The 27,918-nt window shown below is 42.6% G+C and overlaps 1 protein-coding gene across 2 annotated transcripts in view; it reads left to right on the forward strand.

Moving 5' to 3' along the window:
• Positions 1-13,580: 13,580 nt before the first annotated feature.
• OSBPL1A (oxysterol binding protein like 1A) overlaps positions 13,581-27,918 on the forward strand; it is a 219,987-nt gene continuing 205,649 nt past the window's right edge. The window contains exons 1-3 of one of the 2 annotated variants that reach the window (XM_069569001.1): positions 13,581-13,858; positions 22,948-23,121; positions 27,176-27,298. In XM_069569001.1, coding sequence (XP_069425102.1) covers positions 27,178-27,298 — 121 coding nt within the window. In that variant the 5' untranslated portion in view covers positions 13,581-13,858; positions 22,948-23,121; positions 27,176-27,177. The remainder of the gene's footprint in view (positions 13,859-22,947; positions 23,122-27,175; positions 27,299-27,918) is intronic. The other variant, XM_069569002.1, reaches the window with a different exon arrangement.

The following is a 27,918-nucleotide window of genomic DNA, read 5'->3' on the forward strand; positions in this document are numbered from 1 at the left end:
CCCTGGTGATGCAAGTTCAAGGTCACTGTTGTATTTATTTCTGATCCAATACTAAGAAGGACCTGGGTCCCCATTTGCCAAAAATACTAACTCTGGCTTAGAAAGAAAAAATTTTTTTTTAATTTTTAAGAAACCTCTTAACAAAGTTCTAGAAGGGATAGTTACCGGTTCTATTGTTAGTTGTTAAAACCTTAGAACAGATTGAGTTACGGCCAACAGAGAAGAGGATCAGGGAAGGGAATGAGAGGAGGGGCTTAGCCTCCCTCAGCATCACACACAGTGACCCTGTCTTGGCCCTGGGTTCTTCCACCTCCTTTCGTCTTACGTGGTACTTCAGTTTTCTTTTTCTCTTAAGGTTTTCCTCAGACTGAAAGTAGAAACAGAATAGGATCAGCTCCCTCTGTACCCCAAAGGAGATGATCATGTGAAATTTTTAAATGCCTGATGAAAATATTGGGGCTTCTCAGGTGGCGCTAGTGGTGGAGAACCTGGTGGCCAAACCAGGAGACTTGAGACAAAGGTTCGATCCCCGGGCTGAGAAGATCCCCTGGAGGAGGGCATGGCAGCCCACTCCAGTATTCTTGTCTGGAGAATCCCATGGACCGAGGAGCCTGGCGGGCTACAGTCCCTAGTGTCGCCAAGTGTCAGACATGACTGAATGGACTTAGTAAGCACATATCCTCTAATGCTACTTTGTTCAGTAACACTGTAAAGTTTTATTTTTTCCTATTGTATCAAGTCTCAGTTCCTCTGCTTGGCTTTCAAAGACCTTCAGGTCAGCTTTCCTAATGCAGCCGTTTAATCCTATTCTCTAAGACTCTCCACTGTAATTGCCAACCCTGTCTATTGTTACTGAAGCTCCCCTTCCAGGCTCACTGCTCATCCTAGTCCAGGCCCTCTCAGCTTCCCCTGGACCACTGCAGTAACTTTTTAGTTCATTTTCCTGACTCCAGACATTTCACTTTCCCATCCTGCTTCCTGCCAACCGAACGCTCTCACTGAAGGATCACTGTGATCATGCCAGTCCTTTGTTCAAAAGTCTTTCCGTCTTCTGCAGTCCCCATCTCGGTAAATGGCACCTCTCTATACCAACTGCCTGTACCAGACACTTGGGCGCCACCCTTATTCTTCCTTGTCTCTCACCCCACTCATGGAATCAGTCACCAAGTTCTGTATGTTCTGTCACTTGTATCTCTCAAGTCAGTCTCCCACTACTTTTCTCCATCTTCAAAGTCCTTGTCAAAGCTGAGGCCCCTTGACTGGACCGCTACCTGCTTCTGACAGCCCTGTAACCTGCTTCTGACCTCACTGTCTTTCAGCCCATTCTCTGCCTTGCCACTTGACATATTTCTCTCTCTGATAGAGCTCTAGTGTTGCGACTCTCTTGCTTAGAACTCTTTGGGGTTTTAATTCCATGCCTTTGAGGATGAATCTCAAAGTCTCTGACACTCTGTAAAAGATGCTTTGTGATGTGGCTCGTTTTATGTCTCCAGTCTCATTGCTTCATCCCAACTCTCTGTCCCACACCTTCTCTTCTAGATTTATTGAACTAGATCCACTTCCTCTCAGGAGGCATGTGATCGATTGCTCACCTGCTTGACTGCTCACCTCGAGCCCTTCTCCAGTGTTACTCCCTCTACCTGGAATGTTCTTTCCTCCCACATCCAACACATTGTTTTGGACTCGGCTTCCTTGGTGGCCATTAGCATGGCTCTCTTCATCTTTACCTTGCAAGCACCCAGTACAGTGCCTGGCATTGGGTGGGCTCTGAATTCAGAGAAGTTAAATTGTTCATGGTCATACAGCTGGTAAACAGGTAAAGAAAGTGAAAGTGGTGTTAGTCGTCACTTAGTCATGTCCACATGGACTGTAGCCCACCAGGCTCCTCTGTCCATGGCATTTCCCAGGCAAGAATACTGGAGTGGGTTGCCATTCCCTTCTCCAGGGGATCTTCTTGACCCAGGGATCAAACCTGGGTCTCCCACATTGCAGGCAGATTGTTTACCATTTGAGCCACGAGGGAAGCCCCTAACAGGTAGAGAGCTGGGATGCAATTCAGGTTTCTGAGTTTTGTGTACCTGCCATTTTACCCCACTCCAGTACTCTTGCCTGGAAAAATCCCATGGACAGAGGATTGTGGTGGGCTGCAGTCCATGGGGTCGCTAAGAGTCGGACACGACTGAGCAACTTCACTTTCAATTTTCACTTTCATGCATTGGAGAAGGAAATGGCAACCCACTCCAGTGTTCTTGCCTGGAGAATCCCAGGGACGGGGGAGCCTGGTGGGCTGCTGTCTATGGGGTCGCACAGAGTCGGACACGACTGAAGTGACTTAGCAGCAGCAGCAACCATTTTACTGCATTGCCTCCTAACTTGAGATAAAACATTTTAGACATAAAGTCCCAGTTCATTCATTCATTCAACAAATATGTTTTGATTTCCTAATATGTGCCATGCGTAGTGTTAGATAGGGGGCGAACTGGTGAACAAGGCATTCCTTGGCTTTAGTATACTTCTACTCTGATGAAAGATACAGATGAATGAAGACACGTTTGTATCACTATGTGACAGATATTATTATAGGAGTACATACAAGGTAAACCTGAAAGACTACAGGAGGGGGTCAGGGAAGGTCTTTGGAGAGACTTGATTTCTAAGCTCTGACAGTACGTAGCATAAGCCTCGGGAAGCTGAGGAAGCTGAGGAAGAGGGTTCAAGACACAAAAGAACAACATCAGCAGAGTCTTAAAGCATCAGAGACCATGGCAAATCAGGGAACTGAAATTTGTTCACAATTGCTGAAGTGTAGAATTGTTCAGTCGCTCAGTCGTGTACAATGCTTTGCGACCCCATGGACTGCAGCATGCCAGGATTCCCTGTTCTTCACCATATCTTGGAGTTTGCTTAAATTCATGTCCATTGAGTCAGTGAAGCTATCCAATCATCTCATTCTCTGCTGTCCACTTCTTCTCCTGCCTTTGATCTTGTCCAGCATCAGGGTCTTTTCCAATCAGCTGGCTTCTCGAATCAGGTGGCCAAAGTATTGGAGCTTCAGCTTCAGCATCAGTCCTTCCAATGAATATTCAGGACTGATTTCCTTCAGTGTTAACTGGCTTGATCTCCTTGCTGTCCAAGGGACTCTCAATAGTTTTCTCCAGCATCACAATTTGAAGGCATCAGTTCTTCAGCACTCAGCCTTTTTTATTGTCCAGCTCTCACATCCATACATGACTACTGGAAAAACCATAGTTTTGATTATAAGGACCTTTGTAGGCAAGATAATGTCTCTGCTTTTTAATACGCTGTCTAGGTTTGTCATAACTTTTCTTCCAAGGAACAAGAGTCTTTTAATTTCATGGCTGCTGTCACCATCCACAGTGATCTTGGAGCCCAAGAAAATAAAGTCTGTCACTGTTTCCATTGTTTCCCCATCTATTTGCCATGAAGTGATGGGACCAGATGCCATGACGTTCATTTTTTAAATGTTGAGCTTTAAGCCAGCTTTTTCACTCCCCTCTTTCACTTTCATCAAGACACTCTTTAGTTCCTCTTCGCCTTCTGCCGTTAGGGTGATGTCATCTGCATATCTGATGTTACTGATATTTCCCCCCACAATCTTGATTCCAGCTTGTGCTTCATCCAGCCTGGCATATTGCATGATGTACTCTGCATATAATTAAATAAGCAGGGTGACAATATACATCCTTGAGGTACTCCTCTCCCAATTTTGAACCATTGTTCCATGTCCAGTTCTAACTGTAGATGCCTGATCTGCATACACGTTTCGCAGAAGGCAGGTAAGGTGGTTTGGTATTTCCATCTCTTGAAGAATTTTCCACAGTTTTTCTGTGATCGACATAATCAAAGGTTTTAGCATAGTCAGTGAAGCAGAAGTATATGTTTTTCCGGAATTCTCTAGCTTTTTCTATGATCCAATGGATGTTGGCAATTTGATTTGAAGTGCAGACTACCACAGATATAATGACAGGAGCTGAATGGTGACATTGCAGGAAGCAAGGAAGAGGCAGAGTAGTGTTCTAAGCAAGAGCATTGTGTTCAGTTCACTTCAGTTCAGTTCAGTCGCTCAGTCGTGTCCGACTCTTTGCGACCCCGTGAATCGCAGCACGCCAGGCCTCCCTGTCCATCACCATCTCCCAAAGTTCACTCAGACTCACATCCATCGAGTCTGTGATGCCATCCAGCCATCTCATCCTCTGTCCTCCCCTTCTCCTCCTGCCCCCAATCCCTCCCAGCATCAGAGTCTTTTCCAATGAGTCAACTCTTCGCATGAGGTGGCCAAAGTACTGGAGCTTCAGCTCTAGCATCATTCCTTCCAAAGAAATCCCAGGGTTAATCTCCTTCAGAATGGACTGGTTGGATATCCTTGCAGTCCAAGGGACTCTCAAGAGTCTTCTCCAACATGACAGTTCAAACGCATCAATTCTTTGGCGCTCAGCCTTCTTCACAGTCCAACTCTCACATCCATACATGACCACAGGAAAAACCATAGCCTTGACTAGATGGACCTTAGTCGGCAAAGTAATGTCTCTGCTTTTGAATATACCATCTAGGTTGGTCATAACTTTTCTTCCAAGGAGTAAGTGTCTTTTAATTTCATGGCTGCAGTCCCCATCTGCAGTGATTTTGGAGCCCAAAAAAATAAAGTCTGACACTGTTTCTACTGTTTCCCCATCTATTTCCCATGAAGTGATGGGACCAGATGCCATAATCTTTGTTTTCTGAATGTTGAGTTTTAAGCCAAGTTTTTCACTCTCCTCTTTCACTTTCATCAAGAGGCTTTTTAGTTCCTCTTCACTTTCTGCCATAAGGGTGGTGTTATCTGCGTATCTGAGGTTATTGATATTTCTTCCAGCAATCTTGATTCCGGCTAGTGCTTCTTCCAACCCAGCGTTTTTCATGATGTACTCTGCATATAAGTTAAATAAGCAGGGTGACAACATACAGCCTTGACGTACTCCTTTTCCTATTTGGAACCAGTCTGTTGTTCCATGTCCAGTTCTAACTGTTGCTTCCTGACCTGCATACAGACTTCTCAAGAGGCAGGTTAGGTGGTCTGATTGAAATCTTGGAAACAGCCTCTTACTACAGAGTGAAGAATAGATTAGGGCTGAGTGTGGGAGAAAAGGTAGGATGGGGAGAATAAGGAAGAGAGACCAGAGTGCTTGCCACTGAGAATGAGAACAGGAGGGAAGCGGGAGAGGAGCTGCATTTTTAGTTGTGCTGAGTTGGATGTGTCGGTGTTTGGTCAGAAGCTCAGCAGTGGTTTGGGGACCTGCGTTTCAGATTGGTGAGACATGAGCAGACAGAGGGTTAGGAAGCCATGGGGACATGGAGCTCTTCTATGGAGAGTGTGAGGAGAAGGGGAGTTTACGGAAGAACCTGCGACACTGCGGGGAAGGAGCTCAGAGAAAGTGAGAGAAGAGCATTCCCAGGTGGCGGGAAGTGGTCACTGGTGTCAGACGCGACCAAGGGTCAGTTAAGGTTAGGACACTTAATGGACTCACAGGCTTTTGCAACAGAGAGGCCTTTGGGGTTCCCAACAGGAGCAGTTTTAGTGGAGTAGCGGGAGCAGAAGCTGCTACAGAGAGATGATAGAGTGCAGAGGAGACGGTGAGACCAGCGGAGACTGAGTTTTAAAGCTGTTTAACTCCACAGGAGTTACTGATCTGAAGCTGAAGCTCCAATCCTTTGGCCACCTGATGGGAAAAGCCTACTCATTGGAAAAGACCCTGAGGCTGGGAAAGTTTCCTGATGCAGGAGGAGAAGGGGATGACAGAAGATGAGATGTTTGGATGGCATCACTGACTCAGTGGACATGAGTTTGAGCAAGCTCTGTGAGATAGGGAAGGACAGAGAAGCCTGGTGTGCTGCCGTTCATGGGGTCGCAAAGAATCGGACACGACTGAGTGACTGAACAACAACAGCTCTGAAGGAGGAGGGAGACAGGGTACCACTCTCTGGAGGAGGGTTTTTAAAAGATGGCAGCGATTGGAGTGGGTTCATCTTGAGAGCTGGAAGATCTAGGAGAGGGTTGATGCTGAGGAGGGGGGCTTGGAAACGTAAGAAGGGCGTGACTGCAGGTAAGCATGTTGGTTTGGTGGTACGAAATTTGGAGGGTTCTCAACTAATGGTTTTGTGTCCTTGGTAAAAGTGCAAGTGAACATGTTAGTCACTCAGTTGTGTCCGACTCTTTGCAACCCCATGGACTATAGCCCACCAGGCTCCTCTGTCCATGGGATTCTCCAGGCAAGAATACTGTAGGTGGGTTGCCATTTCCTTCTCCAGGGGATCTTCCTGACCCAGGGGTTGAACATGGGTCTCCTGCATTGGCAGGTGGATTCTTTACTACTGAGCCACCAGGGAAGCTGTCCTTGGTAAAGTGGGCAGCACAGTCATCTGCTGAGGGTGTCCTGGGGAGCTGGCAGGTAAGGGATTTTAGGAGAAAAGAAAGTGCAGTGAAGAGCAGGAAAAGAAGCTCAGTCCTGGCCCCTTATCTTCTCACTCTGTTCTTTGTCCCTAAGCCATCTCCTGCAAAGCTGAAGGCTCACCTCCCCTCGACACAGATGGTCACAGATGTAGCTCTCTGGTTCAGAGCTCCCCTCTAAGCTCTCAACCAGAGTCTACCTGTCACCTCCATTTGAGCCTCCGCAAGCTCTTTCCACTACTTGCCCCTTCAGTTTCCACTCAGAACTTCTAACAAGGAAGGACAAAGGATTGCCGGGCAGTGCTGAGAATCCAGCCAGTGTCTGTTTCATGAGTCGGCACTGTGGTCTGCACGTGTAGGTCCTGCGCTAGTTTATGTTGCCCACCCCCTCTTAGCCAGTTTTGCTCACAGTCTTATCTGCTTAAAAACCATTTGTTTCTATTTTTTAGGTTTAGCTGAGACAGTACATTTGAAAATATTCCATGCACCGTGTTTCCTCTTTTCCAAGAGTTCTTGTTAAAAATTGTATGCATTCCCGGACTTTGTTGTCATTCAGTTGCTCAGTCATGTCTGACTCTTTGCGACCTCACGGACTGCAGCATACGGCTTCCCGGTCCTTCACTATCTCCCAGAGCTTGCTCAAACTCATGTCTATTGCATCAGTGATGCCATCCAACCATCTCATCCTCTATCGTCCCCTTCTCCTCCTGCCTTCCGTCTTCCCCAGCATCAGAGTCTTTTCCAGTGAGTTGGTTCTTCCCATCAGGTGGCCAAAGTATTGGAGCTTCAGCTTCAGCATCAGTCCTTCCAATGAATATTCAGAGTTGATTTCCTTTAGGATTGACTCATTTGATCTCCTTGTAGTCCAAGGGACTCTCAAGAGTCTTCTCCAGCATTTCCATATGCTCAAATCCTATCCATTAATGACTGAACTTTTTTTTTTTCAAACTTTAAACTTTTTATTTTGTATCAGGGTATAGCTGATTAACAATGTTGTGGTAGTTTCAGGTGAATTAATGGCTTAACTCTAAAAGCCATCTTTCCTCTAAAGCATTCACTAATAGCCCCGGCTTGCAAACGAAACTTTCTTCCTCTTATTCCTCCTTTATCTGAAGTTTTCTTATGGTTCTTATTATTTTCTATCTCTTAATTCACCTGCTGATTTATAGGTCTTACATTGCCTCATCTGTGTCCCTAGGTTCTTAAATTCCTGAAGACAAGGCTGTTTCAGAGTTATCTTTTTCTCTCTCAGCCTTAAACAGTGCCTTGCACATGTATCCACTCACAAAGTCATGTCAGTTACTAGGTTAATATGTATTTAATGACTAATGAAGACACGAATTAATTGATGATGAATGAGAGGTTCTCTGCTCTTATAAGTCCTTGCATGTCATTACTCTAATCTTCTTTCTGTTGGTAATCCTACAATATCATGGATATTTGTGCATGATTCACAAATCTGTTTCTAGCCCTAAGCTTTTACCCCAAATAAATTCTCACATCTTCAGTTTCTTGGTGCATCTCTCAAACTTATTATGTTGAAGGTACTCATTTCCCATTTCCTACTGTTTCTGACCTAAAGCTGAAGCTAAGTGTATATACCACCACTTCTATACACCTTTGTTCTAGTCCTCACTGATCTCGTCTTCCCAAATTCTTTAGAATTTGTTTTATCAGTTATAAGTGTTGTTGTTTTTTTGGTTAGTTTCCATTGTATAGTTTGCTTCCAAAATTAGATTATAAACTTCATGAGGCCACAAATCTGCATATGAATGTAATCACTTTTTTTCTGCACTACTTCCCTTCTTTCTCTGATCTCTTTTCTCTTCCAATTCTATCAGTTGAGAAAAAAATTCACCACCACCAGAGGGCAGTGGAAAGGTCAAGATAATGAGGTTGGGAAAAAGGCAGTTTAGTTTCACAAAAGTGGATATAATAGTACTAAGATTACTATTTTTAGTTTTATAGAAACATATGTGATTTGCTTAATCCTGGGTGTTAATTTTAAGAGATAAAAGTACAGATTGGGTTTCAGAATGCTACGACTGCTGGAGCCTGATCACAGGCTGGAGCCTCTGGAAATGTAAGCCCAGGAAAGAGAAATCAAGGCAGCTCACTAGTCTTCTTTAACTTTTTAAAATAACAGCCTGTGGAAGGCTAATACAGTTTATTCTGTTCATCTTTACATTGAATACCTGGTGAGAGCTGTGTGGAGTGGGCATTTGCCTCCTAGGAGAAACTTCTACCAGGAATAATTCAGCCAGGAGAGTGGTTTGAGTTGCACAGAGGAGCCCCGATGGCTACAGTCTGCAGGGTCGCAAAGAGTTGGACACGACTGAAGTGACTTAGCACGCACGTGAGGCAGTGCTACAGGAAGTTCCTGGGCTCCAGACAGGTAAATTCCTCTTCGCAATGTGGTTGAAGACCATCTGGCTTAGGTGTGATGTTGGGCTGGTAGGTTTCTGCTGACTCTTCCAAATCTAAGATCCAGGAGTCTGGAAGCTGATCTGTACTTCCAATTTAGGCCCCAGGCTGGCCCATCAAACCCCCTTTCTTCGATCTTTGTGATTTCACCAAGTGGATGAATGTGGCATGTTATGGCTGCTCATCAGGTGCTGACAGGTGACTCGGGAATGGACAGTGGGAGTTACTGGGGATCTGGAAAAGAGATGTGTTCTAGAAGTTTCAAAAGAGTTGCAGAGACCTTGAAGTGAAGGGTGGCTGTTGAAAGGCAGTATCAACAGGATTGTTTGTTAGAGATCAGGAACAGGAGAGCTGAGAGCAAGAAAGGGGTCATCACGGTGTGAGGCTCTTTCTGAGTTCAAGGAACAGAGAAACAGGTTACATTAGGTGTAAGAGTGTAGGGATTTACTGCAACGATATATAGAGATAAAAGCAGAAACATCTGTGCTACCCTGACAGGTGGTTGGAGACACAGCTGCAGCCAGTAGTTAGCGCCTCTCAGCAGGGAGCCTCACCCTTCATGCCCTACACGGGTGTTTCCACACAATGGAGTCTCAATCTCTCTCTGCTCTTGCCTCAGAGATTCCCGGTCTCCTCCCCTCTCTCCTTGACCGCCCACGGTTTCTGCTTTCTCTCTGCCTTCACTTTCCTCTGTATGTTTTACTGCTTCTGCCCTAAACACTGTACTTTGTACACTGCACAGTCAAATGGACCCACAGAGAATCTAGATGGTTTACACTAGACAGTTTATACTCGTAGTTTAATACTACCCAGCAGAGATCTTTTCTGTTGGGCAGAGCGTATCTACGGACTTTTGGTAAGCCTGAGGAAAGGTGCTGTTTTGTTAGGTCCTGCCCCTGCGCCTTCTGCTGAGCCAGGAATCAGAGGCTGTGTAAGGAAGCCCTCAAAGAGGGGCTGTGGGCAAGGCAGAATTTCTGAGGCTTCCAGGAAGGGGTAGTGTAACTGTCAGGCACACTGCTTGACCAGACAACTATGGATGGAAAAGCAGGGGTGTGCTCGTGATGAAGAGAGCAAAGGGCTAAATGTGGAGCTGAAAATATTGCCCAAGGAGCCCGTACCTTATGGGAAAAGCTATGAAAGGAAGGGCTTGATTGAAAAACAAAGAGAGACTGTAATAGGCATTTTTGTGACTGTGGTTGCTCATAATTCATTGGTCCTTCTGGTAACAGCACTGGACCTCGCTAGCGTGTGCGTGCGCATGCGTGGGTCAATGGGGCACTACTACTCTCACGGAAGGTAGTTTTGTGGGATTGTCAGCCAAAGTGCCCTGCCCTGTATACCAAAAAGTGTCTCTCTATCTGTTTCTCTCTCAAGTTCGCCTCTTCTGAAGAGGAAGACGAAACGATAGGAAAACAAAAATGAATGGAGTTTATTTTTTCCTGGTGGGAGCAACCTAGAAAACCTGTAGACTAGCCCCCTCCTACCCAGATCCCTGGAAGTGCCCTAGTCCTGTCCTGGCTGGGCCAGATTTTCAGCTGTTTATTTGATACTGTGCAAAACATTCCCTATTTGCTTAGGTTAGCCAGTGTCACTGCTTGTTGCTAGCAATCAAGGAACTATAGATAGAGGGGACCTTCCTAAACTTTTTGTGTGGGGACCCAGCAGAATCAGTCATTGGTGGAAGGCAGTTGATTAGACATCTGTGTGTCACATACCTGGCAAAAGAGGGACAGGTACAGAATTAAGTTTAGATAAAAATAACTTAATATCTGAAAATGTACCAACTCATTTCAGTTATTAAAAAATCTGAGTGTATGGTACAAATGACAAAAAAATTTAGACAGCTTTAAAGAGATAAAAGACAATGACATCACAGTTTTGATGGTATTGGGTTAATAATAACTACAAAGTACTTAATATGTAGGTGTAGGGGATGGTTAATTTCCCCCAACTCAACAGTTTGTCTGGATTTGCCTGATGACATCTGACCTATTTTTCAGCATTCCAGGCAATAATTACCCAAAGCCCTCCCCAAAGTCTCAGTCCATAAAACCCTCCTTTTAATAAGCCTTAATAAGCCTTTAGTGTGCCTTCTGCAGCACTTTAAAATCACATGGGCACCAGGGGAGTGTTTTTAAAATATGCAGTTTGCGAAGTGCATTCTGGGGCATTCCAGGCTTAACAAAACTGCAGGGACACAAACATCATCTGGAGGGAATCTTATTCTGGTGGGAAACGCTGGGATGTGGGGTGGGCAGTAGTAGTTGTGGGCTCCTGGGCTTCCCAGATGACTCAGTGGTAAAAGAATCCCCCTGCCAATGCAAGAAACATAAGAGACGCAGGCTCGATTCCTGGGTTGGAAGATCCCATGGAGAAGGAAATGGCCACCTACTCCAGTATTCTTGCTGGGAAAAGCCCATGGACAGAGAAGCCTAGTGGACTATGGTCCATGGGGTTGCAAAGAGATGGACATGACTTTGCGACTGAGGATGATGAAATTATCTGAAACAAGCAAATGAAATTATCTGAAAGAACCCTAAGTGGATCCAGTCTGAACTAGGCCGTGGATAATTCTGATGAAGCATATTGTGATCTGAAGATGGTTAACTTTCCCGTTGGGTCAGGCAGGCCTGGGAATGGCAGGGCAAAGAGTTAGTTTCTTCCAAATCCCTTTTCTATTCACCCAGAGCTACCAATTCTGTCCTAGTTACATTCATTGTAGATAAAGGGTGACACAGTAACTTTAACATGCTCCATCTGCAAAGTTAAAATATCTACCTGTTCACAAGCTCAGAAGAGTTTATTAATTGTTTCCACATGTTCTGTGTCTATCAAACACTTCTCTAATTAGAGTATGATACAGTTGGGGGCAATATAGTAATTCTTTGTTGTTATAGAATAGCACTATCCATTATGGTTGCTGCTGGCTACATGGCAGCCATATGAGGAAGTGGGCTTCCCTCCTAGCTCAGCTGGTAAAGAATCTGCCTGCAATGCAGAAGACCTGGGTTTGATTCCTGGGTTGGAAAGATCCCCTGGAGAAGGAATTGGCAACCTACTACATTATTCTCGCCTGGAAAACCCCATAGACAGAGGAGCCTGGCAGGCTACAGACCATGGGATTGTAAGAGTTGGACACGACTTAGCAACTAAACCACTACCAGCCACATGGTGGCTATTTACATTAAAATTACATAAAGCTCAGTTCTTTAATCATACTAGCCAAAGTTCAAGAGCTCAGCAGGCATATGTGGCTGGTGGCTACTGTATTGGACAGGGTAGAATTATATTAATAGAACATTTCTATCATTGCAGAAAGTTGCATTGGACAGTAGTGCTTTACAATAAGAATTGTTACATCCTTAATGTGTTTATATCTGTACTAGTCAGGAATAAAAATGCCAAAGAGATACCTTTTCCTAAAGATTGTCTATATATATATCAAAGAGATGCCCGTAAAAATATGTACAAGGAGTGATCTTACCAAGATTAGAACTTTTTATTGGTAGTCATGGTGATTACCTCCTGTTACTTTCATCCTCCTATTGGCTAGAATCTTTACAAACTCAATTTCGTGAACTGAAAGAAGAAACGAGTAGTGAATTTAGGCAATTAAATCATGTTAGTGAGAATTAAGACCTTTGTGGAATAATGAGGATAATTATTCAGGTAGTCAATTTTTATTTTGGCTGTGAAGGAATTCAGTGTTCTTAGAAAATACTCTCTGAAGTTTCCTTGTGAGGCAAATATGACTGCCTTAGTTACCACACAATGCACCCTTGAAGCATTGTGCTCTTCAAGTGCCTTTTTCACTAAGAAAAGAGATGTTAGCCTAGGATATATAAGCAAGGTTTCTTGTGTTCTCCAGAAACATTCTAAGAGGTCTGACACAGCATGTGTCACATACAAGCGCAATGACCAACTGGCCTGCAATAGGCTCTCAGCCAGGATTCTAGACTTAACTGAAAACCTACGCCCCTTAAATACGATACCTGTTTATTAATGTTCATTACAAAAGAACACGTTCATTAAATACACTGGAAAATACAAGAAAGTTCAAAGTGTTTTCGCATGCTCGTAACCTCGTCTTTTTCAGCTTTGCATATTTTTAAAAGGCGTAATTACACTAGAGTGTGTACCTTCACATAATAGACTATGTGTTAACTACTCCGGCTAGACCTGTTGTGCGAGTCCGTAGAGACGGACTCCATGAGAGGTGTGTGATTGGGGGGACGAAGTGAAGGAAAACTTGTAAAATCTCTTTAAGCATACCTTACTCATATCCATTTTAGATGCTTACACCTGTATAGCTTTTAAAGATCACCCTTTGTCATGTGAAAAGAGAGGTGCAGCTAATTTACACTGCCGATTACGCTCCCACGAGTAAAGTCGCAACCAAAGCAGAAAAGAAAAAGCCTGGGCAGCTGGGTAATGTATTGAGTATTTATAAATATATTTGCTTTGGCTTGGAGGGCTTCCTTTCCGTGCCACAGCTCCTGGGTGTTCTCGAAGTAGGGTCCGTCCTTCTCTTGGGGCGGGGCGTGTGGGAGGAGCGTGAAGTCCTTGTCCCTCCTGACAGCAGTTTGCAAATCCTGGAACCATCCTCGGCGGTCGGGGCGGACTGGAGAGTGTTGGGGGCGGGGCGTGCCAGGTCGGGGGCGGGGTGTGCCATTCGGGGGCGGGGCCGGGGGCCGAGCGCGCCACACGGCCCGCGCGCCGGTCACGTGGTGCCCGGGCAAGGCGTAAATAAAACCGGAGCGCGCGCGCGCTCGCGGGGCTGGCCGCGCGGAGGGGCGGCGCCACCTCGCGGAGTGGTGCCAAGCGGCCTCTGGCTCCGCCGGGCGCCGGGATCTCCGAGACCGACGATCCGCGGGGCCGCGAGTCTTCCGGGAGTGCGAGCCAGGTGACGGCCGCCTCCTGGGCGTTAGACGGGCAGCCTGCGATTGTGGTCCCCACCCCGGGAGATCTGGAACCCGGGTGACCGCGTAGGTCAGTTTCCTAGGCCGGCTTCAGGGCAAGCGGGCTCTCCCCTGCATGGTGCTGGGGGTGGTCTGTCCTCGCATGGTGGGGAGTGAGGGCGCGTCTCCGAGGATTGGCACGGTCTGGGTCTGGAGGTAGCGGGCTCGGACCCAGACCTCGACCGCCCCGAAGTCCCTGGCTGCTCTGGCGCTGCGGGGAAGTTGTTGCAAGTAGTAGGACGTTGGCATTTGTTGCATTTCCACTCTGGGTGCTAGGACTTCGTCCCGGTGCCTCAGGCATTCCCTGAGAAGTCATCAGCCGCGTGCTTTCTAGGTACTTGGATGTGTGCATCCCAACTTTGAGTTTCCTACTATCCTGCAGAGGGTTGATTCACAGTGGAAGTCACGAGCTGTTCACGTGACCCTTCTCACTGTGTGCCTCGTGGTCAGTTCCCACTAGCACCAAAGACCATCAAAGGAGCTCAGAAACAGTATGAAAGATTGCAGCTGCCTAATAGAAACTATGCTGCAGTCCACGGGGTCGCAAAGAGTCGGACACGACTGAGCGACTGAACCGAATAGAAACAAAGATTTATTTATCCGGTGGCCCTGCTGTTTTGCAGGAGGCGTTGAAAAGGGTTGCCTTGATGTAGTTACTGTTAGTTGTGAAAGTCTTAGCTTTATGCAGATAGTGAAGTGAACAGTTGGCATGTGATATTAAGTTAAACTAGACTGTTAGAATGTTGCAAATTTAGTGATTAGGTGTTTGTGGGTAGAATCAGAGATGTATTTTTCTTGACAATCTCAGCCATATGGTAATATTGTAATTGATGCATTCTGGGTTTAGAGTTCGGAATGTCCTCACCTCTTATTTCAGAATTTGAAAAATACTTGTTTTGATGGCTTAGGAGTGTTCGCGTTCTGACTCTGATGCAAGGAAATTTTTTGCAGTGAGTAGTAGGTATAATTTCCGGATCCCCCTGGTGAAATTTTAAAGGTCTCTGTGTTAATTACAGAGTAGTTACAAAATCCACCCTCTTTTCATCTCCTGGTTCTACTCTTGGAGCTCTACCTACTATAATCTGTGGGCGGAGAAAGGGGAGAAAACTGTCAGTAATGGTTCCTTTTTAGAAAGTATCTTTTTCTTCTAGCCTTGAGCAACTGATAAGCAAAACAGGAGTTAACTGCTGCAAGTTGAATAGATTTATCTGAAGCAGTTGTGTATTAGTGTAGGGTTTTGCCAGGGTCTGTTTATCAGGTGACACTTGCTGAATATCTCCTTTTTCCTCAGTAAAAGGTTGTGGGGGTGGCTGATCCTTGTCTCTGGAGGCTCTCAGCCTTGCAGGTGTTATTTGCCCAGCACTTAACACCTGTAATTCAGAGCAGCTAAATGTTATTTCTGTAAAACATTGCTTTTTCCACTCTTTCCCCAAAGCAAAGGGAAATGATGCTTGTTTGGAACCAGCGACTAGGTAGAAAAATATAGCGTTTCTTTTGCATGATAACATGATGCAATGTCTGTTTAACAAAATAAAATTTTTCTTCGTGTGGTTTTATTTTACCTAGATACATCTGTATTTAATCATAATATATCAATCTTCATGCTTTGACAGTTTCTTACCTCTTGCTATTGCAAGGAGCTGGCAGGAGATGGTGATGAACAGGGAGGCCTGGCGTGCTGCGATTCATGGGGTCGCAAAGAGTCGGAAACGACCGAGCGACTGAACGGAACTGTACTGAGCTTTTGTACATTATGTGCATTCACTGAGAAAAGTAGTCAGGAGAAAGTAGAAATCAGCTTAACTAGTAACATATGGGGGAGAAAGCCAGGGCATGTAAAAAAATTTGAAGTGGTTAATAAGCCAAGTCTGGTGGTAATTAGAACTTTATTGATTTGTAAATTCTTTCTAGTTCCTAGAAAAAGGACACGTGTTAGCAGTATAGTTGGCAACAAGCTTATACGGATCTTTCCAGAAGTCATTAATGAGGGCTCAGAAAAGATGCTTTCGTGCATTTTGTACGGAATATATTGGTGATCATATCATTTAATTATCTTATAGGATGCTCTTGATCCCTAGAAATGTAGGATTTTCTCTTACGTGTCCTCTTTCACTAATAACATAGGCAAGTATAAGAAATACTTTTAAACGCTTAAAGAGGATGTAGTAGGTCACTCTGAGTCACTATACTCATCAGCCAGCAAACAGGGAATTACTGTGTGCTATACAGTGAAAGTGGTCTTTAACTGTGCAGTTTCCCAGCATGTGACAATGAAAAGTAACCACATTTTACTTTGGTTAAAGTTTTCCTTTAAAGAAAAAGTTCTGGTTATATAGTGGGTAACTGATCAGTACTGCAACATATTTCATTACGTTTAGAAGATAATTTTCAAATGTGGAAATAGGAAACATTTAAATATACTTTATCTGACATATAAGGAATTTTATCATTAGAATGTGACAGTTGATCAGCCTTCTTTTGGTGAATATTATTGTTATATAAAACTAGATTCATCTAATTTGTGGACTTCTCTTGCTTCTATGGGTCCAACCTATTTTGAAATTATAGTTAATAGTTTTTAGAATCTATGAAGTTCAAATTCAAATCAGGGATGAATGTAAGGGTTAGTTCTTGGTTGTAAAAGCAGATAAAATCTATAGCAATTTCAGATTTTAATAATTTCATAAAGCAGGGAAGCTTATTTAATTTTTATCGGTTCTTTTAAACATTAGCATTTTCAACTGAATGAAGATAAAATAATAGCAAGAAGGCTTATTCTTTTATTATATCTGTATGGCATCCAAGTCAGTATGGGTATATAATATGAATAAGAGAAGATAATGTAAATAGGTCAAATATAATTTGGTATAGGCATTTTACATTGATTTCAGTGGCTTACAAATTGTATGTCTTACTACAGTTAGAACTGTAGTAAGGTGTCTCTCACCTATAGCCAGGTGTCTCTCATTTCTCCATGATGCTGTTGATCTGGGCACAGAGTCCTGTTGAAGTTAGCAAGAAAGTTTCACTGAATTAAAAATATTGATTTTTAACTTAATTTTATAATTTTAAAAGAGAGGCAGGTGCTTCCTAAAATGACTTTAAAATTTGCCGTCGTTTTCCTTAAATTGCCATATTTTGGATATGTTATTTCAATGAATAAGGCTTCTTAACATGAGAGGATTAAGCTAAAATTCAGATTCAGCTTCCTCGGTGTTCACACATGTGAACAATAACTAGGATCAGGGACCTTTAATTTTAGAGGCTGAATTGAGTTTTATGAAATGCTGCTGCTGCATTAATAATATTTCACCTTGACTAGAAGTTCTAAACTCTGGTTGTGGCTGGTAAAGTCATACCCTTAGCAAGTACCCTTTGTGCTTTTCAGTTTCTTCATCTCTAGAAGTGGTGTTAGATTAAATATGAATCTGTCTGCTGCTGCTAAGTTGCTTCAGTCATGTCCGACTCTGCGACCCCATAGACAGCAGCCCACCAGGCTCCCCTGTCCCTGGGATTCTCCAGGCAAGAACGCTGGAGTGGGTTGCCATTTCCTTCTCCAGTGCATGAAAGTGAAAGTGAAGTCGCTCAGTCATGTCCGACTCTTAGCGACTCCATCCATGGGATTTTCCAAGCAAGAGTACTGGAGTGGGGTGCCATTGCCTTCTCCATGAATCTGTCTACCAAGGCTAAATTCCTAAAACAAGCAAAAATGCATTTAATTATTTGTTTTATCACAAATGTCATAGTTTTATACATAAACGTTTGTATATGCCTAGGTACAAATAGGTATATACACACACATACATACACCTGGGATACATAATATAAAAGAACTGAATGATTACTTGCTAGGAACTAATAAGATTGATAGCAAAGCTATTTTATTTCTGTCATATTTTAACATAGTCACTTTGATTTTTAATATTTTCCTTATATTAAAATATAGTATTGGAAAAATATTGGGGAAAATATACCATTAAGCAGTTGAGTACTTTGGAATACAGTGCTGAGCACACTGGGTGTTTGTTTTTTTTTTTGGTTTGTAAAATATATTCATAAATATTTAATTTTTCTCACTATTCAAATTCTTAGTATACAGTATAATTCAAATATTTTAATGTATTACCAAGCATAAAATCAATATCTGAGAATCTGAAAAATAATCGCAACATAGTCATAAGGTGTTTTAAATAGTTAGCTTCCTTTGACTTTTTACTAGTACAAAAGCTATTTGGCACTTGTTAGACTCAAATTTCAGATGCTTTCTCATTTTTTAAAATTGTAAATTACATAGAACATAAAATCTTTTTAGCCATTTTAAAATATATTATGCAGTAGCCACTGTCTCTGTCCGTCTCTAGAACTTTCTTATCCCAAATGGAAGCTCTGCACCCATTAAACACTAACTCTCCATTTTCTTCTCTTCCAGCTTCCATTCACCACCATTTCAATTTTTGGCTATATGAATTTGTCTACTCCAAATATATAAGTGGAGTTACGTATTTGTCCTTTGGTGTCTGGCTTATTTCACTTCAAATAATGTGTTCTGGCTTCATTGTTATTGTGGCACGTTTCAGGATTTCATTCCTTTTTAAGGCTGAATAGTAGTCCATTGTACGTATGTAGTACATTTTGCTTATTCATTCATCTGCGAGGGGGCACTTGGACAGCTTCCACCTCTTGGCTGTTGTGAAGAACACTTCTGTGATCATGAACAGATACCTCTTTCAAGAGTCCCTTCAGTTCTTTTGGGCGTACACTCAGAAGTGGAATTGCTGGATCATCCGGTAGTTTCATGTTTAAGTTTTTGAGCATCACCATGCTTTCCTGATATTTTATGATGTCCCGTTAAATATTGCTATATTTGTGATCTAATAAAGTTAGCCTTGGATGTCTTTGAATTTTAACTTCAGACACCTTTAAGAACTCTTTCAAAAGACAAGTAATTTTTTTTTTTTTCTTTTAAGATTGCACCATGTGGCATGTGGGATCTTAGTTTCCCCAGCCAGCGATTGAACACAAGCCTCCCTGCACTGGGAGCACAGTCTTATCCACTGGACTGCCAGGGAAGTCCCAAAGCACATCATTTAATATTTTGAATTTCTGGTACTTGAGTGAATTAGCTCTGATTATTGAACTTTACTGTCTTTGATTTCTCTAGGAATGTTCTTCTTTGATTCTGTAAAAGTTCAGCTGGAACAGTAAAGAAAAATAGCATTCAGTTTGTAAAATAATAGACCTCTGGCTGAACTGAACGAGTTGATTGCCCTTTAAGTTACAGTTTTAGGGTTTCTCTGCCAAGATTTCAGAGTTGTTAGGGCCGTAGAATTTATCCACTGTAATTAGTGGAGATTTAGTGGCATATATCAAGTATAGGAACCAGTTTAATTAAGTAATGTACAGGCTTCCCTTGTGACTCAGCTGGTAAAGAATCCGCCTGCAATGTGGGAGACCTGGGTTTGATCCCTGGGTTGGGAAGATCCCCTGGAGAAGGGAAAGGCTTCCCACTCCAGTATTCTGGCCTAGAGAATTTCATGGACTGTATCGTCCATGGGGTCGCAAAGAGTCAGACATAACTGAGCAACTTTCACTTCACTCACAGTGTTTATACAACAGCAAAATGTAAATTTGCTTTCCACAAAATAATTCAGAATTAGAAGCTTGTCTTCCCCAGTGAACCTTGGAGGAGGGGAGTCAAGGCAAAGTGGCCTCTAGTCTCCTAGTTTTTGAAGCTCAAGATGTTTTTGTCTATTTTCTTGAACACTCTTGGCTATTAAAATCTCGTTAATTAATCTTAAAAACAAGAGTTTGGAGCTGCTTGTATGTGAAAAGAATGGCTGAATACATCCACAAAGTGATACTGAAACATGTCTATACTATGTGTGCTGATAGAATGTTGTTCAAAAATCTAGTCTCATAAGATGCGTTAAGGGTTTACTTGTCTTTCTTTTGGCTTAAACATCAGAGACAGTGCTTTTCTGAAATAAACTCTCCTGAGTCCAAAGAATATTTTTTAACATCTGTTCAACGTTTGAATTTGGATTCTTTGATTTTTGTATTCTAAAGTTAACTGTTGTTGTTTAGTCACTAAGTTGTGTCTGACTCTGTGACCCCATGGACTGCAGTACCCCAGGCCTCCCTGTCCTTTATTATCTCCTGGAGTTTTGTCCAATTCACCTCCATTGAGTCATGAGTGATGGCGATGCTCTCCATCCATCTCGTTCTCTGGTACCCCTTCTCTTCCTGCCTTCAGTTTTTCCCATCATCAGGGTCTTTTCCAGTGAGTTGGCTCTTCACATCAGGTGGCCAAAGTATCAGTCCTTCCAATGCATATTCAGGACTGATTTCTTTTAGGGTTGACTGGTTTGATCTCCTTGAAGTCTAAGGGCCTCTCAAGGGTCTTCTTCAGTGCCAGAATTTGAAAGCATCGCACTCAGTCTTAATGGTCCAGCTGTCACATCCGTACATGACTATTGGAAAAACCATAACTTTGGCTATGCGGACCTTTGTCAGCAAAGTGATGTCTCTGCTTTTTAATAGATTTGTCATAGGTTTCTTTCCAAAGAGTAAAGGTCTTTGAATCTCATGGCTTCAGTCATGGGCCGCAGCAATTTTGGAGCCAAAGAAAATAAAATCTGTCACTGTCTGCACTTTTCCCCCTTCTATTTGTTAACTGTTAACCACAAATTATTCATAAGTTAGAGATGTATTAATATCAAATTAGCAGTGATCATCCTAAATTATCCTGGAATATATATTTTAAAAGATCTTCCTTTTTTGCTATGGTTTTAATATCTTGTGGCATATAAGGGGGAAAAAACCTTCATTTTTTTGATCACTGGATGAAAGTGTACCACTTACAATAAACACGTTACTTTTAGACCTTCCTATCAGTCTATCTTGATTGCTTTGATCTTGAAAAACTAAGTTCACGTTCATCCATTCATCCATCCACTTAATGTTTGGTTGCTTGCTGTGTTCTAGGTACCTTGCTGGATACTAGGGATTTAGTGGGGACACATAATAGACTTGGGACCCCTTTTCTAATTAAGTTTCTAGTGTAGTATGGGGAGAACAAAGAAATGACCACACGAGCACCTACAGACTAATGTTTGTGGCAAACATGAGGTGCTGAGAAGGCTTATTAAGGGGAACTAGTTGAAGTTGGGAGTGGAGATGGCAAGTTAGACCTCGAGAAATGTGGACAGTAATTTATTTGTACAGTTAACTTTTCTATAACATAAGTTATTAGGAATTCCCTGGTGATCCTGTGGGTAGGACTCTGCATTTTCAGTGTCATGGCCCAAGTTCAATCTCTGGTCGGGGAACTAAGATCCTGCAAGCCTTGCATTGTGGTGCCTGCCCCCAAATATATATAAGTATTATACAAATGTGTTTTATATAAAATATAAAAATGTATAGATAAAACATAGCATAAAAATATATAGATAAAACGTGGATTTTTATGTTTTTAAATATAAAAATACGTAGATAAAACATAAAGTTATCCTAATGCAAGGCCTGGTTTTATTCATTAGTGTATCACGACCTAATAGAACAGTGCCTGTACCGTGGTCCGCCCTCAGCGAAGTGTTTATTGACGGTAATGCAGTGACAGGAAAGAAAGGGGAAGGGATGCTGGCCTAGTTGGTGGTGAGCAAACTGCAGCTCCTTGTGGACTTCACGGTGGACACCTTCCTAGCCCATGCTGGCTACCTAGATCCATCCAACCTGAGTGAAGTTTTAGCTACTGCAGATGTATCGAATTCGGAATCTTCAGGTATGCATAGATAGCAGCACACTTTGCCTTATAATGGTTCTTGGATTAAGAAAAAATACAAATGTTTTTATGTCTTGGTTTGGAATATCTTAGTTTCTTTGCGGCATAGCAGAAAGGAACATAACAATCATGTTTTACTGGGCTAATTAAATAGTACTGTTATCATTTTAAGAAGTTTTCTTGGTCTTTAAATTACAGATATTTTTGGAGCTGTGCTTCTTTGACTTGGTGTTAGAGCCACTAAGGGAGAAGGAAGAAGTGTCAGCCCCCTCTCCTATCCCCCCACCCTCCCACCCCCCGCCATTCCTTTCCAAAGTAACAGAAGTTTAGAAAGGAGCAGTGTTGAAATGCCTGCTTGCATTTTGGAGTTTATCCTCAAGGTCTTGCTTATTTGACTATGTCTCAAGCCAAGTGTTAACAGTTACAAACCTTTGAGTCTGCTTAGCCTTCAGACAGCAGCTAGGTTCAGTGGATGTGGTGGTAAATTGTTTTGAAAAGGAGGGACGACTCCCTCCCCCACAAGCCCACTGTCAGCAACTGTCCTGTCTCATACTAAGACTACTCTCACCTATTAAGGTACTTAGGAATCTGTGTCTCAGGAAGTTGTCAGCATCAGAAAGGAGCTCTATCTACCCAGCCCCCACTGGCCCCTTAACCCCTACCCCCAGCCAGCTTCGTGTGGGGCTTCCTCTCTTCAAGGCTAATCCTCCCCTTGGGCTTTTCATCCACCTGCTTCAGGCTCTTCTAGGATCTTTTGCATCTTCATTCTTTCTCCTGTCTTTCAAGCTTTTCCTCTCTCCTGGCTCTAGCCCCACAGCTATGAACATGCCCAGGTATCTAAAAATCTGAAAACGGAACTTATCACCAGCCGTTCAAAACAGCCTCTCTAGAGGAGTTTGCCGCACTCTCTCCCTGTCGCCCCCTTTTACTCCTCAGTTTACCCACGTCTGTCTGCAGGTCTGTCATTTCTACTTGAAATATTCTTGAATTCTCCTCCTCCTTGCCAAACCAGTTGGCATTTTCAGGCCTTGTTCCTGCTCTTCCTTTGACATTTCACACCTTCTAACCCCTGGAAACACTCTCTCTTGGGTGGCACTCCCACCCTCCTCTGGTACCACCCACCCCTGCCCCCATCCACGCTTAGATCTTCGTTGGTACGTCGTCGCTGGCCTTCTTTCCCTTCACTCTTGGTCTTCTTTCAGTAAGAGGTCCTGATTACCCCCATGATTTTAATGAACACTAATGTACTGACTATTGTACTTGTCCTCTAGAACTGTTTTCTTGTGCTCAGGCTGGTATAAGCTGGTTGCTTACCGGACGTCTCTCTCTTTTTCCCACAGGAATCTCAAACTCACCACAACCAAATGGAATCACATCTTCACCCAAGACTGTTCCTGGTGTAACAGTTGTCCAGCTGGGGCAGAAACCTTTGTCCTGCTGGTCTTGGTGACCTCCTCAGTCAAGTCCCAGCTTGAATTTCACTTTCTCTGTGGTTCCTTCCTTCACTAATGCAGGTAAAGGGCTAATCACCCCCCTTTGTCCTCTGGACAGCCGCTATCCCTTGCTCATTACTGTACTTGGAGCATGTTGGTGTGACCGAGCACATGTGTGTCCTGTCTGGAGGGCAGGGACTGTATGATACCGCCAGTGCCTGTAGCAGTTTCTGTCCTTAGTGGGTGTTTTGCAACCTTTGAATAATTTTTTTATTTTTTATTTTTGACCATGCCACTCGACTTTCAGGATCTTCGTTCCCTGACCAGGGATTGAACCTAGGCCCCAGCAGTCCTAACCACTGGACCACCAGGGAATTCCCAAACCCTTGAATAATTCTTAATCTCAATTCCAGTGCTTATCAGTAACTGTCATGGTGAATATGATATTATTGAATATCATATGATATTCATATGAATATTACTGTGGACTGTTTAAATAATAGACTTGACTGTACCCTTTTCATATTTATTATACAGAAGTTGAAAAACTTAAAACTACAACTTTTTTTCTGTAAACCCAGTGTGGTAAGAACCCAAGGTAACATTAAACAACTTCTACTATGTTCTGAAGATACTTCAAGTGTTCTTTGATTCATTCTTGAAAAGCAGGAAAAATATATTAAATGAACATTTTTGCGTGTATTATGCCAGCAAAAATAGATTGTCACTTCTTATATAATGTACTTGTCTTGCTAAAATATATATATAAAAAATCACCTGTGATGAAATGTCCATTTAATTTTACAAGATTTTTTGTTTTATATCTTCAGTAACTTTCTTATATTGTAGGGAGTTCAGAAAGCACAACCCTCAAAAGACAATCAAAGCCATTCATAATTTCACTGTGAGAAGTAACCACTGTTATCCTAATGTATTTTTCTTTTTTGGTGAATATGTAAAACATATACAGAGATTGTTACAGTAAATCCATCTGACTTGATGATACATTGCAGTGCCATAGTTTTAGAAATTCCTTTTACAACCTTGTTGATGATTTTATAGTATTCAGTTTTGTGAACAAACCTTTACTAATGGACATTAACATTTTTGCTTTATAAATAGGGCTGCAGTGAATATAAGTATTAAGCTTTTTAAATGACTAATCGAATGTTTTAATAAGCATGCATTATAAATGAATGCGGAGGTGATTTAGGGTGGTTAGTGTAAATGCCGATCAACAATCTGTTGAGAGGAAAGGACATTATGGTCACTACTAGATGACATCTCCTAGGAAAATATTCTCTGAAATCAGTCCCTGGGTTAGAGTCTGAGTTTGTCTTCCCTGAGGGTTTATAAGAGCCCTTTCAAGGGGACATGAGTGAGTGCTGGGCACAGTTATCTGGTAGCGCTCTGAAGAGACCAGGTTCTGGGCCCCTGTCCGGCAGGAGTCTATGAGGTACACAGGCTGCTCTTCCTGTTCTTCTGAGCACACGGAGGCCCGGCTCTAGTTCTCAGGGATGGGTGGACGCAGAAGACTTTCAAGGAGGAACATGGGCACCCACAGCTGATCAGGCAGCAGAACACAGGCGCGCAGGAGCGTGACTAGCATGAAGCCCAGACAGTCCAAGGATGGTTAAGACCCAAGCCAGGCACACTTAACTCCTAAGTATCTTACTCTTTACCCACTGCCTGCTGGCCTTCAGAGTTTCTCATGAGAAACACGATCATCTTATCGAGGAGCCCTTGTGTGATGTTTTGCTTTTCTCTTGGCTTGCTTTCAAAATTCTGTCTTTTGAAAGTGTGAGTATATATCTCCGATTTCATCTTGGTGTTCCTTGACTTCTTGAATACTTATGTTCATGTCTTTGACCAAATTTGGGAAGCTTTTGGCCATTATTTCTTCAAATGCTCTACCCCCTTCTCTCTTGTGGGACACCTGTGATTCCTGGGTTGGTTTGCTTGTTGGTGTCCTACAGATCTCAGTTGGGGTCACTTTTCTTCAGTCTTTTTTGTTTCTGGTCCTCAGAGTTATTAATTTCTGTTGTCCTGTCTTCAAGTTCACTGATCCTTCCTGCTCAAATCTGCTTTTGAATCGCTCGAGTCAAATTTTCGCTTTAGTGACTGCACTTTTAAGCTGCAAAATTTCTTTTTGGCTTCATTTTAGGTTTTCTATCTTTATTTCCATTTTGTTTATACATCTTGACTTTCTCTGCTTCTTCCTTTAGTTCTTAATCATTTTTAAGACAGTTGTTTTAAAGTCTTTGTTTGGTATATCTGCCATCAGTTTTTCCTCAGGGACAGTTTCTGTTGACTTGGTTTTTTCCTTTGAGTGGGCCCTGCTTTCCTGTTTCTTTGTGTGATTTGTGTCTTTTTGGGAGGGAACAGCACTGCTGAAAACAGGACATTTGAATCTAATACAGTAACTCTAGAAATCAGATACACCTTCTTCCCCAGGGTTTGCCATTTTTTTTTGTTTTGATGTAGACTGCCTCTTTGCTGAAGGCCAGCCTGAGGTATAAACTTAAGGTTGTCTCATGTCTTTTGAGCTTTCGGGTGGGAATGAGCAGTCGCGTTGTAATTTCCCCCACGTATACATTTGGCTGTAAATGTCCTAGTTTTTATTAGGGGAAATTTAGGGGGAAAATGGAAAAATGAATGGGGGGCAAAAGGGTGCTAGCTGTTTAAATCTCCTGGCATTCCAGTCCGTTGGAAAGACTTGCAACCAGGGGCCAGATGCAGCAGCAATGGCTGCCCACTTGTTTGTCTGCACGTCTGTGATCAAAAGCAGCAATCAGTGATCAGAGCCAAGCTCCCCAGTATTGGGAGGACAGGGTCCTCTTTGCCAACCTTGACTGCAGCAGGCTTCTCCAGGAGCATGTGTACAGATGCCTGCTGAGTGTCTGAAGGATAGGGAACCGCTGCTCTGCTAAGAGCTGAAATCACCAGTTACCTTCCAAGTCTTCCCTGGCAGTTGCAAGTCTTCAGTAGGCTCCAGAGTTCCACAGTAGTTACATCAGACAGATTTTGCGAGTGCACTTGTTCAGGTGGAAAGACAGGTCCTGGTGTTTCTTCCTTGGCCATCTCCTGGCATCCTCCCTGGGTATTTGTGTATTTTGAAATTATTTCATCTTGACAGTTTGTTGTCTCTTCCTCCCTCTGCAACATATGTGTGCAATAACTTGTGTATATAACATGTGTATAATAACTTGTGTGCAAGTTATATATAATATGCATAGTATTAACAGTTTACTGGACTGCACATTTTCTGTTCATGCCAGCATTTGGTGTGTTTACTATTTTTATTTGTGCTAATGAGGTAGGCAAAAAATACCATTGTGCTTGATCTATTTGCATTTAACTGATTATTGTGCTCCGTCACTTCAGTTGTGTCCAACTCTTTGTGACCCCATGGACTGTAGCCAGCCAGGCTCCTCTATCCATGGGATTTTCCTGGCAAGAGTACTAGAATGAGTTGTCATGCCCTTCCCCAGGGATCTTCCTGATCCAGGGATCGAACCCACCTCTCCTTTACTGCAGGTGGATTCTTCACCTTCTGAGCCATCGGAGAAGCCCAAATGATTATTAGTATGAAAGAAATTTCTATTTTTTCTGAGATAAATGCTTTGAATTTGGTTGTTTTCCTCTATAGTTGTCTTGAGGCTTGATAAGAAAATGAGAGTTTATTGATAAGTATGGTGGCTCCAGGATCCTTATCTGTAATTTATTTTCTCATAAGTTTCCAATGTGTTCATTTAGATCATTCCAGTCTTTAGATAATTCTATGTGAACTGATGAGTTGCTATATTGTAACTTTATAGACATAAGGTTGTTAATGTTGTACTAATAACTGTTTACAAAATACTTTGATAGTTTTCATAGACATAGTCTTACCACAGGTCGTGAAGTTGATTGTATTTTGCAGGTAAGGAAGCTGAGGCTTCAGAAATAATACACAGGGCACAGAGTCTCAAGATCAGATTTTGACCCTGCAGCTGATTCGTTTAATTGTTCCTTTTGTCTGTCTTATTAGCTACAAAATGAAGATGATTTTTTTCCCATTTATCTGTTGGCAGAGTATCCAAAAGCTAATATATGTTCTTAGATTCATAGCAGTGTTACTATTTTTTAAATCTAGAAATGAGTACAGACGCAGAACAACAGCTTCTCCATCATGCCAGAAACGGCAACGCTGAAGAAGTAAGACAGCTGTTAGAAACCATGGAAAGGAATGAAGTAATTGCTGACATTAACTGCAAAGGTAAGCCTTGAATGTATTTTTTCACTTTTTTCTTGTGAGTATGCACTAGGTGGCTCAGTGGTAAAAATCTGCCTGCCAATACAGAAGATTTGGGTTGGAAAGAGGCTCTGGAGAAGGAAATGGCAACACACTCCAGTATACTTGCCTGGGGAATCCCGTGGACAGGAGCCTGGTGGGCCATAGTCCATGGGATTGCAAGGAGTCGGACATGACTGAGCGACTAAGTTCACACACAAGTATACACTACTTTATCATTTATTTACTGCTAATCCTTTTGAACTTGCCTGCCATAAATTTCCATCTCTTATCCTAAGAAGAAGCCCTGTAAGAGTGGGTACTCTTCTACTCCCCTCTAAGTAAGAGAAATTGAGTGCCAGTCTTCCTTTTCTTAACTTTTTATTTTATATTGGAGCATAGCCCATTAATAATGTGATAGTTTCAAGTGGAGAGCAAAGGGACTCAACCGTACATAGACATGTATCCATTCTCCCCCAAACTTGAGATCCAGTCTTAAAATTGTCATGGATCCTAAACCTTATGAACTACAAGGCCTTAAAGGCCACCTTAAAAAAAAAAGGCCACCTTAAAAAAAAAAGGCCACCTTAAAAAAAAAAGGCCAC

This window comes from Ovis canadensis, chromosome 23 (genome assembly GCF_042477335.2).
Source record: "Ovis canadensis isolate MfBH-ARS-UI-01 breed Bighorn chromosome 23, ARS-UI_OviCan_v2, whole genome shotgun sequence".
NCBI classification, from domain to species: domain Eukaryota; kingdom Metazoa; phylum Chordata; class Mammalia; order Artiodactyla; family Bovidae; genus Ovis; species Ovis canadensis.